Source organism: Coccidioides posadasii, chromosome 2, assembly GCF_018416015.2.
Source record: "Coccidioides posadasii str. Silveira chromosome 2, complete sequence".
NCBI lineage: Eukaryota > Fungi > Ascomycota > Eurotiomycetes > Onygenales > Onygenaceae > Coccidioides > Coccidioides posadasii.
Window position 1 is genome coordinate 1448761 of NC_089408.1, and position 15423 is coordinate 1464183.

Below are 15423 nucleotides of genomic sequence, written 5' to 3' on the forward strand. Positions count from 1 at the left end.
CAGCGTGGCGGCATTGAAAAAAAAAAAAAAAAAAAAAAAAAAAAAAAAAAAAAAAGGAAAGAAAAAGGGTATCCCAAAAGGGGGGCAAAAAAGAAGAGAGCTGTGGCTTTAATCCCATGGGAAATCAGCTTGTTCGACTCTCGTGCACGTCAAGTAAGGTAAAAGCGAGCCATGGGAAGAGGAATCGTCATCGCTGCCGCCTCTCAAATCCAGTTCGAGGAAGTTCCGCATCAAGGGTTTCACTATCTCCCTGGCAAGCCGCTTAATCTCGTCCATCTTCCGCTCAAAACGCTTGAAATTCTCGCGCGAGTAGAGAGAGTCAGATGACGGGTGCAGTTTAAGGAAGCGTTTGAGTTCGTCATGTGGGAGGTAAGCCTGGGAGTTAGATGAGCCGAGCAGGCGATAAGTGCGGCCGATGGAGAATGGCGGCGGTGCAGGGCGGTTGGCAGTGCCACCACCGGCAGGCGTATTGGTTGCGGAATTGTTCTGGCGACTGGTAGGATTGGAGCCTGTTGAGCCAGAGCTGTGGATGTTGCGGGTTTGCTGAGAGGACGAGTTCTTCAATATCGACGCAGGTGGCGGAGTGGTGTTTTCGACCAGGAATTGGCGGAACAACGAGACGGCCAGCCAATCCAAGTACGCGTTGTTGGGGCTAACGCGTTCACCCCTGGATGTGGTCAGGGTAAGGCGGAAGAGCTTGCCTTCTGTTCGCGCAATCATGTCCTCCAGGTCGTCGACTTTATCCTCAATCAGATCTAAAACTGGATCGGGAAGTGGAGCATAGGAATTGGGGCCAAGGTACGGCAGCGCCGCCGGCCATTGACCGACGACGTGGATAAGGGCCTCTGCGAAGATGACCCGACTACGCGCCAGGTAACCAAGCTTAAGGTAGCTTGGTGGGTATTTCGCGATCTGTTTATATAACCGCGAGGAGAATCGTAACAGATGGTGATCGACACGGGGACCGACCACGGGAAGGGCGTCGTACATGTCCGCCAGGGTAAGCAGCGACTTGCATTCGGAATAAGCAGACGCGATGTTGACAGAATTGAGAAGAGGAGAATGGTTGTAGAAGATGCGGAACAGATTATCGTAATCACGTATCGTCGGGTCGACCGGAGGCTCCTCTACGGTCAACGTGCTTGGAAGATGGAGAGCGGACTGGATGCCAGTCAGATTCGCCATCGTTCGAAAGAAGCCCTGCTGGGGCGGTGGAGGTTTATTTCTTGCCGGAGGCGGCTGTTGCGGTCTGGTTTCGCCGAATACAGCATTGCTCGCGGTGGGAGGCTTTCAGCAGGTCAGTTAATAGAATTCCCCATCAAGAGACATGCGATCTTGATCGCAAAAACACCACCAACCTTCTGCACGAGAATTGGCATCTCATCCTGCTCCCTATTCTCCCAATCCAATTCATACCTCCAGCGATTCTTCTTTGGGGCGCTAGGGGGCGAAGCACGCGACTCCTGATCACTCTCCTGGATGGCCTCCAGCCCGTCGGGGACGTTCCCCGGCAGAGGTCCAACTGAGCTCGTAGAGACGGCAGCTTCGCGCTGGGCCTGCACCCCGGACCATTCCTCGCTGGTATCGGCCTCGAAGAAGCCGGAGTTCTGCGCCAATATCAGCCTGTGCAGCAGGTACTTCCTCTCCTGATTCGACGCCCGGATGACAAGCTCCACGTCGCCGGTGACGGAGAAGATGGGGAACTCGTTGAGAGGCTGGTTGGAGGAGCCGCCGTGGTGCGAGCGGCCTCCACTGAAGCGACGGCGGTGCTGGAGATGAGGATAGCGAGCGGAGGTCAGGGACGGGGCAGCGCGGACGGTTCTGGCACGGCCCGCGGCCTCAGGGTGGGAAACCATGGGCGCGGTCGCGGGGAGTTCCGTGGATTGCTGAGGACGCGATGTCATGTTATTGCGGAGGGGATTGGAACATGGTCAAGCTTGCACGCTAAGCGACTGAAAGAGTGGGATTAAGCGCTGGCTTGCGAGGCCGCGAAGAGAGTCGAGAGGTCGGGCTGAGCGGGCTTGACGCGTTGCTCAGGTCGTCCAGAGCATAATAAATCACCTACATACAGGGGGATGAAACGGAGATCAGGCTGCGCGTGGTCTATGTGTCTGTGTGTCTTGTCGATCTGTTGGGGGATGCTTTGAACGTCGTCGAGCGCCTGAAGCGAGTTCAAAACAACCCAAAAAAAGACAACTTCAAGGAAAACAAGACATGAAACACCGGGCTCTTCGCCGGAGGGGGTCAAGAAAAAAAAAGAAAAGGGGCGGATCCTCCAAGCTTCCCACGAGATATAACGACACAAGACTCGTGAAAGGGTGAGTACTTTTGCAGAAGTGCAAATCCCACAATGGCCGTAAGTTCTGCCCTGGATGTCGCTTTCTCTCCGGCTGCTGAGCCTTGCGCCAAGATGGACGAAGAAGAGACCGCCGTCGCCGTGCTCGCTCGCCAATCACCGCTGCAGCGACGCCGAAGGATACACTCTGCAATCCTTGCCACCCTGCTGCGAAGCTGAGGGCGTGTGGCGACCCTCGCTGCACATCGTACGTGCTGTCCTCTCAACTGGCGCCATTGCCGCCCCGTTTCTCCTGCAAGCTATCATGCTTGACACTCACACTGGCCGGCGAACTGCTGTGAGGTTTGTGCCACCCACGCCCGTCCGCCCGGACCTGCGCGCTCAATGACCATGATGGATCAAATTATGTATTATACTATACATGCATCCTTACATCTACACTGTTTTCAAAAAAAAGAAAAAAAAAGAAAAAAAAAAAAAACATAGAGAACTGCATCGCCGTTCGTTCGCTCGCTTTGCAGAGCATACGGGGAAAAAAGCCCCAACGCAGGACACCCGGTCAGAGGCCCTTGCGGAAACCTGCGGCACAGCAAAAGGACAGAAAATTCCTTCAGCGGACGGCACAGCGCTCGTATGGTGTCCGTCCAGACCGCACGCGACGCCGCTTGACGTTAGAGTAAACCGTGGAGCAGAGCCTCATCGGGACGACGCTCTTCATGGATAAATGTTTTCTTCCATTAATTTCTTTCTGATCCTCGGTAAGGCACCATCAAATCACCAGCCCAGGATCACCGAATGCGTGAAGCGTAACTCGAGATCCGAGTTGAGGCCGGGGTGATCCGCGAGAAAATCTTGAGCGGCGTACGAAGTATCTGTCCGATCGGCGAGGTAATATTTTTGTCATTTAAGTATTACTGAGTCACTCAATAGGTCGTCAATGCTTCCCCATAATTATCAGGCCCCTTATGGATGGATGGATTTTATATGGTAACACCAGAGTAAAATGAGAAGACATCTTGAAGAAACAGCTTCAATTCCACCTCTAGGACAGTAGGGAAATCGGGGATAGAACAAAGGAAGGATTGGTTTTGGGGGGAATCATCATGCATATACACCAGTCGCTCTAATCAACAAACCTTCTTCAGACGAAATAATGTAAATTGCGCAGACGCAAAGCGATTAAAATAGCGTGTATCGCAGACGAACTGGATGTAGAAAAATGCTGTATGCCTGCCTTGAACCCGATAATCTGCCCAACTAGACGTCAAAGAAAAAAAGGGGGGGGAAGGGGAAGCCAGGCCCGCACCGTGTTAAAAAACCGGCCAGCCCGCCTTAAGCCCGGAGAACGTTGGATCATGGATTCTGTCAAAGCATGGTGCGGTGCGTGTGAATAGCGGGGAGGAATACCGCAAAGCTACTATACTGGAAAAGGGGGAGGAAAAAGAAGGAGGAAAATGGAGACAACTGAATGCAAAAACACATATAAATGATAAAACTAAGTCCTGGGGGGAGGGAAAAATAAGATATCAGGCTCAATATGCACAATGCGAAAATTTGGAGGAATGGGGATGATATAATCATATGCTAATGGCGAGAGAGCTACGCAATGAAACTGGATCACGGAAATCGCAAAGAGAAACTGTGCCAAACCAGGGGTTTTTCACATGCAGAACGCTTCGACGGCATTAGCCAGTGTAGGTCATCTCTCGTAGCCCGAGGGCGGAAATGTCGACTTAACAGCAAATGGAAATGAATATGTCGTTTGATGTGAGAAAGGTAAAGACCGTGGCGTGAGAGGTTTTGAGGTCAATGCGAGAGATCAAGGGAGCTTTCCCCAAACGCCGTTAATGCAGAGTATATCCAGAGAGAGCTCGGTGCAGTGCATGACCTAGGGGCCAAGGTCATATCGTGGTTGTCAAGGCCCAGTGTCGTTCTAGAAAACGGCCGAGAGACCGTTCTTTGAATGTCGGCGACTGAAACGCTTCTTAGCTTTGACTGAATCGGAATCTGTAGGGCCTTGGTTTTTCGTAAGTTGCCCTCTTCCTCCGGAAATTTCTTCTGACCGGTCCAATGTGTTAGCGTGGCTCGAAACCCCTGAAGACAAATCCCTAAAACCTTCATCACCCATATAAGATCCTGTTCTGGGGTTTAACGCGCCCATCTCTCTCGATCGATCCAGTGTTTCCATCCATTCCTGCGTGGAAAGAGCAGACGTGTTCGTTTCGGCGGAAGAAGACTTTACTTCTTCAAAGACGAGATGTTTGTCTCGCTAGGGAAAAAGAACCAGCACGTCAGTAAAACTCCAGTAGATAAATAAAATGTCGAGTGTAGGGCTTTTCATACCGTATCAATTATCCATGACGAATGCCCCTTTAGATCTGTCGAGCTTCGATAATGAGTGTCCGATTGCAGGAGAGATACTTCTAGTTTTGCTTTCTTTTCATCTCCACCGGAAGGCACAATTATCACACGCCCTGCGGAAGTCGCTATAACTAAACGCTGGCGCTTTTTAGTCGTAGCACCACCGAAGAATCGAGAGAGCTTCTTGGGAGCGTCGCTGTCCCCGTTTCCATGCCTATTCTGGGATCGATGAGGAGCAGGCGATGACGAAACGGTCAGGTTTCCCATCTTTAATATGCGCTCATTTGGTCGTGTTAGCACTGGAGACCATTCGATATCAAGTTGCGATGGAGGGGGTAATTCGGTGATAACCCGCGGGTAGGGTCTATTGTTTTGCGACTGGGCGGTATTGATATTTGGGGGGAAGCTGTCGTCATTCGTATTTCCATTGAGCTTGATAGGTTCGGGAGGTGGTGGCACATACGGCTTTAAACGAGGCGGCTTCTGTTTCCAAAGGCCTCGACCCCAGGTAATACCTTTGAAGAATTCATGGTTCTTGATGTGCTCGATTGGGAGTCTTCGAGTGGGATCAGCAACGAGGAGTCTCTCCACTAGATCTCGGGCGACGGGCGGGAAACCCTTCGGAAATTCGTAGTCCAGATTGACGATCTTCTGGAATGTCAGGTATTCGTTGACTGCCTTGAATGGTGGCCTTCCTGCCAACAACTGATATATGATGCAACCAAATGCCCATAGGTCGCTAGCTTTACAGGCATTTTTCTCAGTAAGGAGCTCTGGGCTAACATATTCTGCCGTTCCAACAAATGAGTTAGCTCTGTCTCGGCCAGACATATCTGAATCAAGGATGCCTCCAGAACCCTCATCTGGTCGTTGCGGAGGGTCCAAGATTTTAGCAGTGCCAAAGTCTGTAATCTTGACATGCATCTGGCTGTCCAATAGTACGTTTTCCGGTTTCAAGTCACGATGAATGATTCCACGCTTGTGCATGTAATCGATGGCATCTAGAATTTCCGCACCATAGAATCTGGTGCACTCCTCGTCAAAGGTTCCTATTCGTTTGAGGAAGTTCAAGAGTTCACCACCCAGGGCTAGATCGAGAACAAAGTAAAGGGAGTTTTCATCCTGAAAAGTGTAGTATAGTCGAACCACTCCCGGATGTTCGGTAAGTCTGTTTAGGGTGTCCTTCTCAATATTGACATATTTAACTTTCTTTTCTTTGATGATGTGACGCTTATCAAGTATCTTGATGGCGTACTCCTTCAGGGTTTGGCGGTCTGTTCCAGCCACAACAGTGCTATAAGAGCCTTCTCCGAGAGTTCGGCCAAATTGGAAATCCCTGACGCCCTTCCTAACAGTCTTTGAGACGGGTTTGCCGTTCGCGTCGATTTCTTGACGTACAGCGACGGCAGAGCCACGCTCCTGCCAGTCTCCAGAACTGTGTGTAGGCCGGTTTTCCGGGTTATACTGAGAGCCTGAACGATGAGGCTTGGAATTGTTGTGCACCGCACGTGAGCTCCTCCTGGGTGGTAACGCGGCATTCTCGCCATAATGTTGGGGCTCTTTGTACGACCTGTCACTATGGGTTGTGTCTCGAATAGGAACGCCAGCTTGCAACATAGCTGACCGGCTGCGGGAGTCACTTCTCGAGGGAAAATCCGGGGCAGGGGAAGACGGTTCCGTGCGAATGCGGTATGAGTCACCTCTGCTGATTGGCGATGTATTACCGTTCGTCGACGGTGGTAAGTAAGTCGATAGTGGCCTCACAGAAGTAGCAGGGGGATTTTGTGAAGGTGCATATTGCTGGTCCTGGGGCTGGGGGTGCATGGGCATCGACGGTGTGTTCGACGGTGACGAAGACGCCACATTGCTCGAAACATTCACTTTCCGGAGGTGTTCTTATCAGCTGGAGTCATCACAGATTAGGGAGGGGAACATTTATGAAACACAATCACCATACCGTCGTTTTCCCGTTTCGCCTCTGCCGGTGGAAGAGGGGCGGAGCTTGAACGTTCATCTAGACCTCCAGGGGGCACATCATCGGGGTTAGCGATGCGCAAGCCACCAAAGGACTGCGAAAGACTGAGATCTCCGTCCATGGCAAGCTCGAAGGATTAATATAGGATGAGAGGAAGGATGTAGGTTTTGGTGAAAGTAAATGTTGAAACGGAAAGGTAGCTGAGTCGGGAGGGAGGGAGGTCGGGATTGTAAGTGAGTGGTAAGCGAAAGAGAAGCTAGGCGTCTGAGGATACAATTTAAACACTGGTCAACTCAAGGGCGAGTAAGAGGCATGGCTGGCGGAGACGTGCACGAAGGGCGGATGGAGGGTAGTCGAGCCGGGAGCCCCTAAGAGGAGCTCTTCCAACGGGGAATGTTGATCGGCAAAATTGGTTGGGCAGGGATGTTGCAGGCAACACAAAAGAGCAAGATGTGAAGATGAACGCCACGAGTCAGAGACTAGGCGAGTGGTGAGGGAGAGGAAGAGGAGAGCGACGACGACAACGACGACGACGGCGGCGGAGAGTTGGGGGTGAGGCGATCGCAGTCAACGATCTAGGGACGGGAGGGAGGACTCTCCACGAACTAGAAGGTAGATATGGTGAATTCCGAAGGCGAGCGCCCCCAGAGGACAACCTGCTCTGGTGGACAGGAAGCCAGCACGATTGGCACTCGGTCAGGCAGGATCTGAACTGGGCTTCATGACCGTTCGTCGTCGCTGTGATTGTGGTAGTAATAGTGGTGGTTGTGGTGGTGGTGGCAGAGGAGGATGGATTGCTCTCCTGTTTGCATCCGGTGAAAGTACCAATGCGTCAAGCCTGGTGGGTTGTCATGGTGTATCAGTACTGTAATGAACGCTGTATCTTTCAGACCTGCACCGTCATTCACCACATCATGCACACCTCACTCCCACGTCACTTCCGTAGCCGGACTGTACGGCCCTTACCGGTACGGTATCTGGTACTGCTTACTCAGCATGAGCCACCCCAGACGTCAAAGTCACTCCTGCAACCAACCAAACAAGCCGCCGTGACAAGCCACATCGTCACGTCTCGCCGGAAGAAGTCGAGAAGTGAAGAACGGCCATTCTGCCATCCTTACATTGGCCATCTGCTTGCCGGACAGGTAGGGGACCGAGAGAGTGGTGATACCGAGTCATCGACTAGCCCTTGGCGGCATCTATTTCAATCGCCATCCGTGTGCGGCCAACCGCGCCTCCTACCTCCACAAAGTATGTCCTCCGTATTGTACAACATTCTGAATCTTCCTTGGTCTTAGGTTGCCTGAAAGTTTATCAAAAAGAAACAATGTCTTTCGAGCCCCTGTTGGAAAGTCTGGTTCAATTTTGCCATTCTGGGGTGCCGTATGGAGCATTTCCAAGGAGTTTTCTCCGGCCCTGTCGTGGAAGCTATCAATCGTGCCTGGAGACCGGGTCAGTTGGTTCTGAAAGTCAAATTGACATCGCCTTGTTAAAATACCTAGCCTCAGTGTCTTTTGCTTGACGAGACCGTTGTATCGCCTTAATCCGATCTCTCATTCCTGGGCCCCGAGAAACAGAACCCAGCCCAGCTATGAGCCAAGGAATACCGATTATTACTGAGGACCTTCGCGAAAACATGCTCGTATCTTTTGCATGGCTCTCGTGCAGCGGGTTTCCGTCCTGGCCAAACAGTACAGTGCCACAGCATGATCAGTTCTAAGCTCTTGCACGCAGCGGAAATACATTTAATATCCCAATGGCCTCCAAGAACCTTGCTGCTTACAGCTTACCCCTTTGGGCTTGCATACCTAAAAGCCATTCAACACCAGCCAGTCCTCCTATTGATATACATATTTATACAGCGGCAATATATACGAAGTATATGCTCCAGCATCCCGCTTACTCCTGTCTATGGTACGTTCTTGGATGTAAGGATCATGTGTGGCGTCTGATACCAGTACAGAGTACCACGCCAAACAACTCACACAAATCCTGGCGATAAACCATATTTTCAGCATATAAATGTCAACATTCCAACAGCAATTTCTCATGGTTGTCCAATCAACATGATAAATAATTCTCTTATATTGACAAACAAAGAGACTATGGATTGCACACAGGTATTGTCTGTGACATACAGCCATCTATCTGAATGATAGAAGCAGGTTGAAAATTGGAATCTTCAGAGGGATGGCTCTGTTGAAACGAATACTATGCTTGCACCTAAGACCGAAAGTATTTCAAGACAATGAAGACAGATGCTATTTATAGAGCTAGATGTGTTTGAGTCACTTCTTTGCTTTTCCACAGAGCACGGACCATCGATCTCGGAGACATGCTTTTTCGTTGTCCGACACCACCGTCCGCTACCCCTTTCTCTCCGTCTTCTTCCAGTTTCTGACGTTTGACAGACACGAAGAGAATAAATAAGAAGATTCTTCATTGGATTTTAATCGCCATATTTCCGTGTGTTCTCACTGATGTTCTCAATATTTTATTAAGATACCTGAGGCTTACATCGTTGCTCAACCCACTCCGGAGCTACCCTGTCGCGTCGTCATTCTGGATTGTGTGTTGAAAGCTCATGAGGATCATCATGAGGACTCTTCAGGCGGAGGGTTCCTTTACGGATTCTGCGCATCCTACCCACCGCGCTCGTGAGTTTATAGGACGAGCACCGAGAAAAGCAACACGTTACATGAGGGATCGACCGAGGGACATGGAAATACTGTGCAGGATTTCCGGGTCAGAGCTCTTAGAGAGCTTTTTCATGGTTCCTGCATTATTACCTTCCCTGCAGTGGTGGAGTAAACTGGAACGGGTTCCATTTTCCAATGCCTTAATCGGACGAAAGAAGTGGGTTCGCCGGGCCCTATCAGGGGCCTTAGTATTCTTTTTTCTTCTCATTCCCACCCCCCAACTCAAAAACAAAAAGTCTAACTATCATACTTAAGTGTCAGTTTCGAAGGACACTTAGCACTGATGCCTCCTGGAAGATGAAGAACTATCAGGTCACATTCACTTGACCCTACATATCCTGGGATTTTCTGGAATCCCAAGCATCTTACTCTTTACCTTGGATCTCCAAGGCAGCCAAAACTGAGACTGTTTAAAAACTGAAGCTTTACACATGCACCCACAGAGAAAATCTGACTGAAACCACCCACAAATCAAGGTTTTGATGTTGCACCCAACTTTGTTACTACAACATTCGTAGTATTAATTTCTCTCTTTGTTCAATCCCTCTGATAGCTCTTACTTTTCCCTCTTCCATACATCCAAGTTAGTTATCTCTGTTAGTTCAATCTATTCTTCATATTTTACCCTCTTTTACACATTCTTGGACATTAGCCTATTTGCAGGCTGCCAGAACTTTCCGCTAGTGAAAGACCAATTTTCCATGTCCACCTCACCTTCAAGGGAGCTGCAATTCGATATCTCCAGGAATTCTTCCCGCTCAAAGAATGACCTCCTATTCTTGAGCTCTCCTGACATATGAACAGGCTTTTCAAGCGAATTCCAATATATCACTTTCAGCATTTGAGAGTTGTCAGTGCCATTTCTATTTTGCTAACTTTAGAGTGAGGGTTAAGTGAAACTTTGAGATTCACCTACCTAGTGACATTGCATCCTACAAGTGAATGCAATACATACCCTGGAGTTGGAGGAAAATCGCAATTCTTTCGTTGCATGCTACATAATCTTTCAAATTGCCCTCATTCCGCCGGAAGCAATATAAGGCTCTATTTCCTAAATCTCAAATCTGAATACTGATATTATTGCTGCTATTTTGATTAAAAAAAATACCCGCTAGCAAGCCTGCTGTGAAGGAAGGTCTTGTAGAAGCACTTTTCCATCGCTTCTTCGAGCCCAAGGGCAGAACAAGGACTCTTTCTCGAGTCAAGTTTCAAAAACCAACCGCTGTCTCACGAGAACGTCAAAAATATGATGAGCTGGGCATGCAAGAAATGCAGCACATATGTTACTCCCATGCCAACGAAATACACTACTAACTTGAATGTATCCAATACTATTCATGGATATCAACAGCACAGATAAAACCCGTGGGCCCGAGCGAAGTGAAGCAAAGGTATTATTAGGGGGGCTTCATAGCTAGCAACAGTAGGGAATGATCGACGGCCCTCCTGCTGCTCCCCCCTGCAGACAGACAAATCGGGGGAGCTTCTGCAGGAGAAATGGGATTCAAACCCTGCATACAAATCAAGTATCTCATGCCGTTTTATTAGAGTAAAGTATTAATGAAGGTTCGCCTACGTTATAGCAGGTCTACTTAACCCTCTGACTAGCTGCTGGAGAATATTCTCACTTGGCTAAGCAGTTACAAGCGCTTTCGCGCGTTATCGCATTTTCCTTGCGGCCATATATGCCGTCGCTCGAGAACCTATCGTAAGGAAGATATTACAACAAGCAGCGAATACTACTAAAGAACATCTCACTACAACAAAAGCGAAGACTATCAGGAAAGCCAGAGAAATAGACATTAACTCTCACACCATAAAAGAACCATCACTGAATCCCAGAGTGGTCTTACCATTGCTTCAAACACAAGAAGAGCCTCTGTCGTGGGTTTTCTATTGAGTTGAGAGCAGTATCTCATATTTTTTTTCAAATTTTAACAGACGATACTTCATGTTTCTAGTTCCATGAAGGCTGACTCCCGCGTTGGTACTCCTACCAATAGTCGGCTGCGAGCAGGGTCAAATCCGCAATAAAAAAGAAAATAGAGGCATTCCTATATCTTGCCCTATCAATGCCCCAAAGAGATTGATTATTAGCCATTTATCAGCGGTCAACAGTGCGAGGTAAGAGAATCTAAGAACCTCGAGAAATACGTAGAAGCTTCTGTGACGCCCAACGAAGTAACGCGAGCGAACAAAGATACGGCAAGCAAGCCCGATTATGCCTTAATATATTACAAAGAGCCGATAATTTTAAGACGGGAGTTCTATTTTATTCATCCTGGCTGGCTGGGCAATATTGCAAGCCAATAGCCATGTTTCCGACGTATTCTCCATGGCGCCCCTCGCCTGCTCTCTCTCCTTCATCTCTCCTTCATCTCTCCTTCATCTCTCCTTCATCTCTCCTTCATCTCTCCTTCATCTCTCCTTCATCCCTCCTTCATCTCTCCTTCATCTCTCCTTCCAAAGCCCTTCCTCCGGTTCTCCGAGCAATCCCATCGTCAACAAAACCAGACCAACTCGACTTCAAACTACCCGAGGAGTGAATAGGGTAGCCTGAACAAAGATCCGGAAAACAAGCACGGTGGTTTCAATATCAATAAAAAGGATGTAGTTATGGCAGATTCAATATGGTGTGGCACTGACAAATCACCGATCCGGAATCATGATAATTAACTAGGTATATCTTTGAATCACATCCCTTCTACCGCGAGGAAAGCAAATCAGTGTTGTCGGCGCCGTATGCATCTCTGATACAAAGATAAGTACTGCCAGAGTTCCACCTACAGAAGGCGGCTAGGCTGGTTAAGTTCCGGTACATCAAAACACACTATCACCTCCCAGGGGGGAAAAACAAAGAGGAGGAGGAGGAGGAGGAGGAGGAGGAGGAGGAGTAACGGCGATCTCGCTGCTGGATCGTCGTGGTTTCTGAGACTGACTCTCGAATATTTTTTGCCTTGACAGCGGTCCCCCGGGTAGTGGCTGAGAGAGTATATACATAGAATTACCATTAGCAATCTTCCCCCATGTGTTTTCAATTTTGGATATAAAGTATTCTAGGGCTTTGGCAGTACGGGACGCGGGCATAAACATGGCATCTTTTCAGCCCTATGTGCGTTCCAAAGAGCATGGATGGCTAAGCCATGAACGCCAGGTGCGGTGAAAGCTTCTGGCTGGCAGGACGTGTCCGAAAAGAGTGAGGATAGAGTAGGGAAAAATAGACAAACCCAAAGTCTTTGGACTTGCGAGTTCCGAGCGCTTAGGGACGTGTGTGGGGGACAATTGTTCAGAACATCTCAAACAAATGGAAGCAATAAATCAAAAACCGTAAGGAAAAAAGGAGCTCGATGGTATTTTCTTTTTTTTGGTTTCCCTCTTTCTAATCCATTTAGATGCTGTCTCTTCAAGCACAGGCTCTAATTACAATTATAATATCGTTACTTTATACTCAAAGGGCAGATCTTATCCGAACCAGGGGAGGACTAAACAGTAAAATCGAAGGGGAAGTTGGTAGACGTTGGACAGAAAGGCATGAAGAATGTAGATCTTTTATTCCGTTTTTACCCCTCACCTTCATTCATGAAAGACATCAGCAAGCACTGGAAAACTGACCTAACCCGTCAAATGTCGTAAAAATGATGCTGCACAATGTTTAGTTTCGGATCTCCAACTCCTTAACCTTAGCAAACGCCTGGGCGCCATCGACAAGTCTTCGTTCGTTGTTCGCTCTTCCATTGACGAAGTCTGGGTAATTCAGGGTTAATTCGGTGGCACCATTGATGATGTTGTCCACTGCTTCGACTCCAAGCATGAAGGAGTGGTCTTGATTGCCGACTTCATAGCGCCAGCTGCCGAAACGGCCACGTGAGTAAATGCCCATATCCTGTAGGCGCGGGAGAAGCTTCGTGAGGACACCCTCGCGTTCAAGCGTAGGCGTAGGGTAACCGTGGTCGAAGCGGCGATGATAAGTGGAGACGATTTCGTCTGTGGGCTTGAGCATTGAAGTATTCACCAAGCCCTGGATGCATTCAGCCAATAAAGTCTCATTGTTGACTGGCTTGAGGGATGACTCGGAAACTTCAAGCATGATCGACCAGTATGGGCCTGATCGGAGCTCGGTGTTGTTCGGCTTAGAGCCATCTGCCAGTACTTTCGTAGCTAGCTGCTTCGAAGCATCTGGCTGGTTATATGGAGAGTAGTTAGAGAAGATGGTTGCACGATAGAATGGGCAGTTGTCTTCGGGGAAATAAAGCTATTTTCATAAAATGTCAGATTCCAAGGCAAATACAGATTGAAGTGAAGATTTCACGTACCCAACATTTATCACCAATTCTCTCTGGTCGCTCTCCGCGAATACCGACCCCGATGACATGTGTGGATGAATAGAAGAGACCTTTGCTAAGATCAGTCAACTCCGGGTCGCCTATCTGCTCAACCAACGAGTCCACGGCCATGGTGGAAACCAAACGCTGGTATCTAACTCGAGTTCCGTCGCCCAAAGTGACGGTCTTATTCCGAGCATCGACCTGCGTGACCGCACCGCGTTTACCGAAGCGTGTTTTTTCTTTGGGCAGGGTATTTGCGACAGCGATCCAGATACCACCGGTGCCACCACGGGCGGGAAAGCGGAAGGTGGCATTTGGACCCCAGTTACCGGCGGTCTTCTGCAGAATAACGTTCGTAGTCACCGCTTTCAGGTTCGGTGCGGCCACACGCTCGCCCAGCCAGGCGCATTGCATCTGTAGGGGGTTACTTAGCGACTGCATAGCCGGCTAGACAATGAGTCGATGCATCTCACCTTTGTAGTCGGCACTGCCCAGACCTTGAAGTTATACGGACGCATGAATAAATCCGCAATGCCGGTGCCCATCATGCGGACGATCCACTCATCAAAGGTCTTTGGCTTTGTGTTGGAAACGCGGGCCTCCAGGGCGGCGTCAATCATGCCATCAATACACTTCACCTGCTCCTCCTTGGGAAGCATGGAAATGTTGTTCTGGAAAGGATATGGAACCCATTGTTCCTTGCAACGAACGTATGAAATGCGTTGGTGGGTGTACCAGTCGCCCTTTTCGGGGAGGGCCTCATCCAGGCAGTCGTCGAAATATTTGTAGTGCGAGAAAATAACATGGCCACCAACATCGTAAAGCTACAACGTGAGTTGAAGGTTTCAGCTATCAGAACGACCATTCACGTAAAGGTGTATGCTCTCGAATCGTAAAGGCTATCAGCACGTACAAATCCCTCTGGAGTCACATCAGTGGAGGCTAGCCCTCCGGGAGTCTCATTCGCGTCGACAATCATCCAAGACGGGCCGTCCTAGATGACTTGATCAGCAAATTTGTCAGGCGCGCATACCCCCCTTTTTCTTTTCTTCTCCCAGAGAGCGGGGGGGGGGAAGGGGGGTTGTGGTTTCGCTCACGATCTGGTGCAGGCGCTTCGCAGCTCCGAGACCGGTGGGGCCAGCCCCGATGACCAGAATGTCAACGGCGCTGCACACGGCAGACGTCAGCTATGGCACAATTGACCCTGTAAGGCTGAGGTAGAGCAACGCACAGGTCTTCTCTGGCCATTTTTTTCGGTTGGATGTATGGCAAAGGATCGAGTCGAAAAGGATGACGCAAGCCAAAAGAAGCGTACACGGGGAAGGGCGAAACAACAGCACAGAGACTCGACAAGCCAAACGCAACGAAGACGCGCGATGCAGCGGGAACGAGCAGGCAATTGAGGCCGAGAGAGCATAAGAAGGGAAGAGAGGAGAGGCAGAGGGGGGGGAGGATTGATGAGACGAGAAGAGGCGACCAGCTCTTGATGAACAAGCACGCCAAGAGATGCCCAGGAGCTCCCACTGCAAGCAACGAACTGACAGCGTTGGTAAATTCAGAAACCTTCCGTTACCAACCTACCTTGTCCCCACAGACCAATCAGCGCTGCGGAGGGCGGAGCCACAGCCTGTTTTAAAACGTGTGTCTGTACCTCTGTAAGTGGGGGCTGCAGCCAGTCAGAGCGACCCATTTTTGACGCTGTTTTAAGCCCGTTTTGTGCATGTGACCCCGAACTTCGTGCTGCTTTTACTGACGACCCCATCAAAA

At 49.5% G+C, this 15423-nt stretch overlaps 3 protein-coding genes across 3 annotated transcripts; all 3 read right to left on the reverse strand.

Annotated features, from left to right (window-relative positions):
• Positions 1–108: 108 nt before the first annotated feature.
• Positions 109–1904, reverse strand: D8B26_002987 (uncharacterized protein; the record flags this gene model as incomplete). The annotated part of the gene is made up of 2 exons (XM_003068719.2): positions 109–1287; positions 1359–1904. 2 exons carry the CDS (start codon positions 1902–1904, stop codon positions 109–111), a joined length of 1725 nt encoding a protein of 574 aa, XP_003068765.2.
• A 1273-nt stretch (positions 1905–3177) lies between these two features.
• PKH3 (pkb-activating kinase-like protein) lies at positions 3178–7395 on the reverse strand. Its single transcript, XM_066124011.1, has 4 exons — positions 6615–7395; positions 4640–6537; positions 4412–4565; positions 3178–4354 (listed from the first exon to the last, which is right to left on the reverse strand). Exons 1-4 carry the CDS (start codon positions 6751–6753, stop codon positions 4230–4232), a joined length of 2316 nt encoding a protein of 771 aa, XP_065980086.1. The 5' UTR covers positions 6754–7395; the 3' UTR covers positions 3178–4229.
• Positions 7396–12674: 5279 nt separating this feature from the next.
• On the reverse strand, positions 12675–15156 carry D8B26_002989 (uncharacterized protein). The gene is made up of 6 exons (XM_003068717.2): positions 14888–15156; positions 14754–14823; positions 14570–14650; positions 14130–14480; positions 13645–14070; positions 12675–13583 (listed from the first exon to the last, which is right to left on the reverse strand). The coding sequence occupies exons 1-6, from the start codon at positions 14902–14904 to the stop codon at positions 12984–12986; spliced, it is 1545 nt and encodes a 514-aa protein (XP_003068763.1). The 5' UTR covers positions 14905–15156; the 3' UTR covers positions 12675–12983.
• Positions 15157–15423: the final 267 nt, after the last annotated feature.

Bases quoted from the DNA above. Each gene is read 5' to 3' on its own strand.
- PKH3 (XM_066124011.1), bottom strand. From the start codon at position 6,753: ATGGACGGAGATCTCAGTCTTTCGCAGTCCTTTGGTGGCTTGCGCATC. The intron at 4,566-4,639 runs GTATGAAAAGCC...CTTTTTCCCTAG, and splicing joins CGTCATGGATAATTGATACG to CGAGACAAACATCTCGTCTT. The intron at 4,355-4,411 runs GTTTTAGGGATT...TGGACCGGTCAG, and splicing joins ATCTTATATGGGTGATGAAG to AAGAAATTTCCGGAGGAAGA.
- D8B26_002989 (XM_003068717.2), bottom strand. The intron at 14,481-14,569 runs GTACGTGCTGAT...CTCACGTTGTAG, and splicing joins ATGTGACTCCAGAGGGATTT to CTTTACGATGTTGGTGGCCA. The intron at 13,584-13,644 runs GTACGTGAAATC...TTATGAAAATAG, and splicing joins GAATTGGTGATAAATGTTGG to CTTTATTTCCCCGAAGACAA.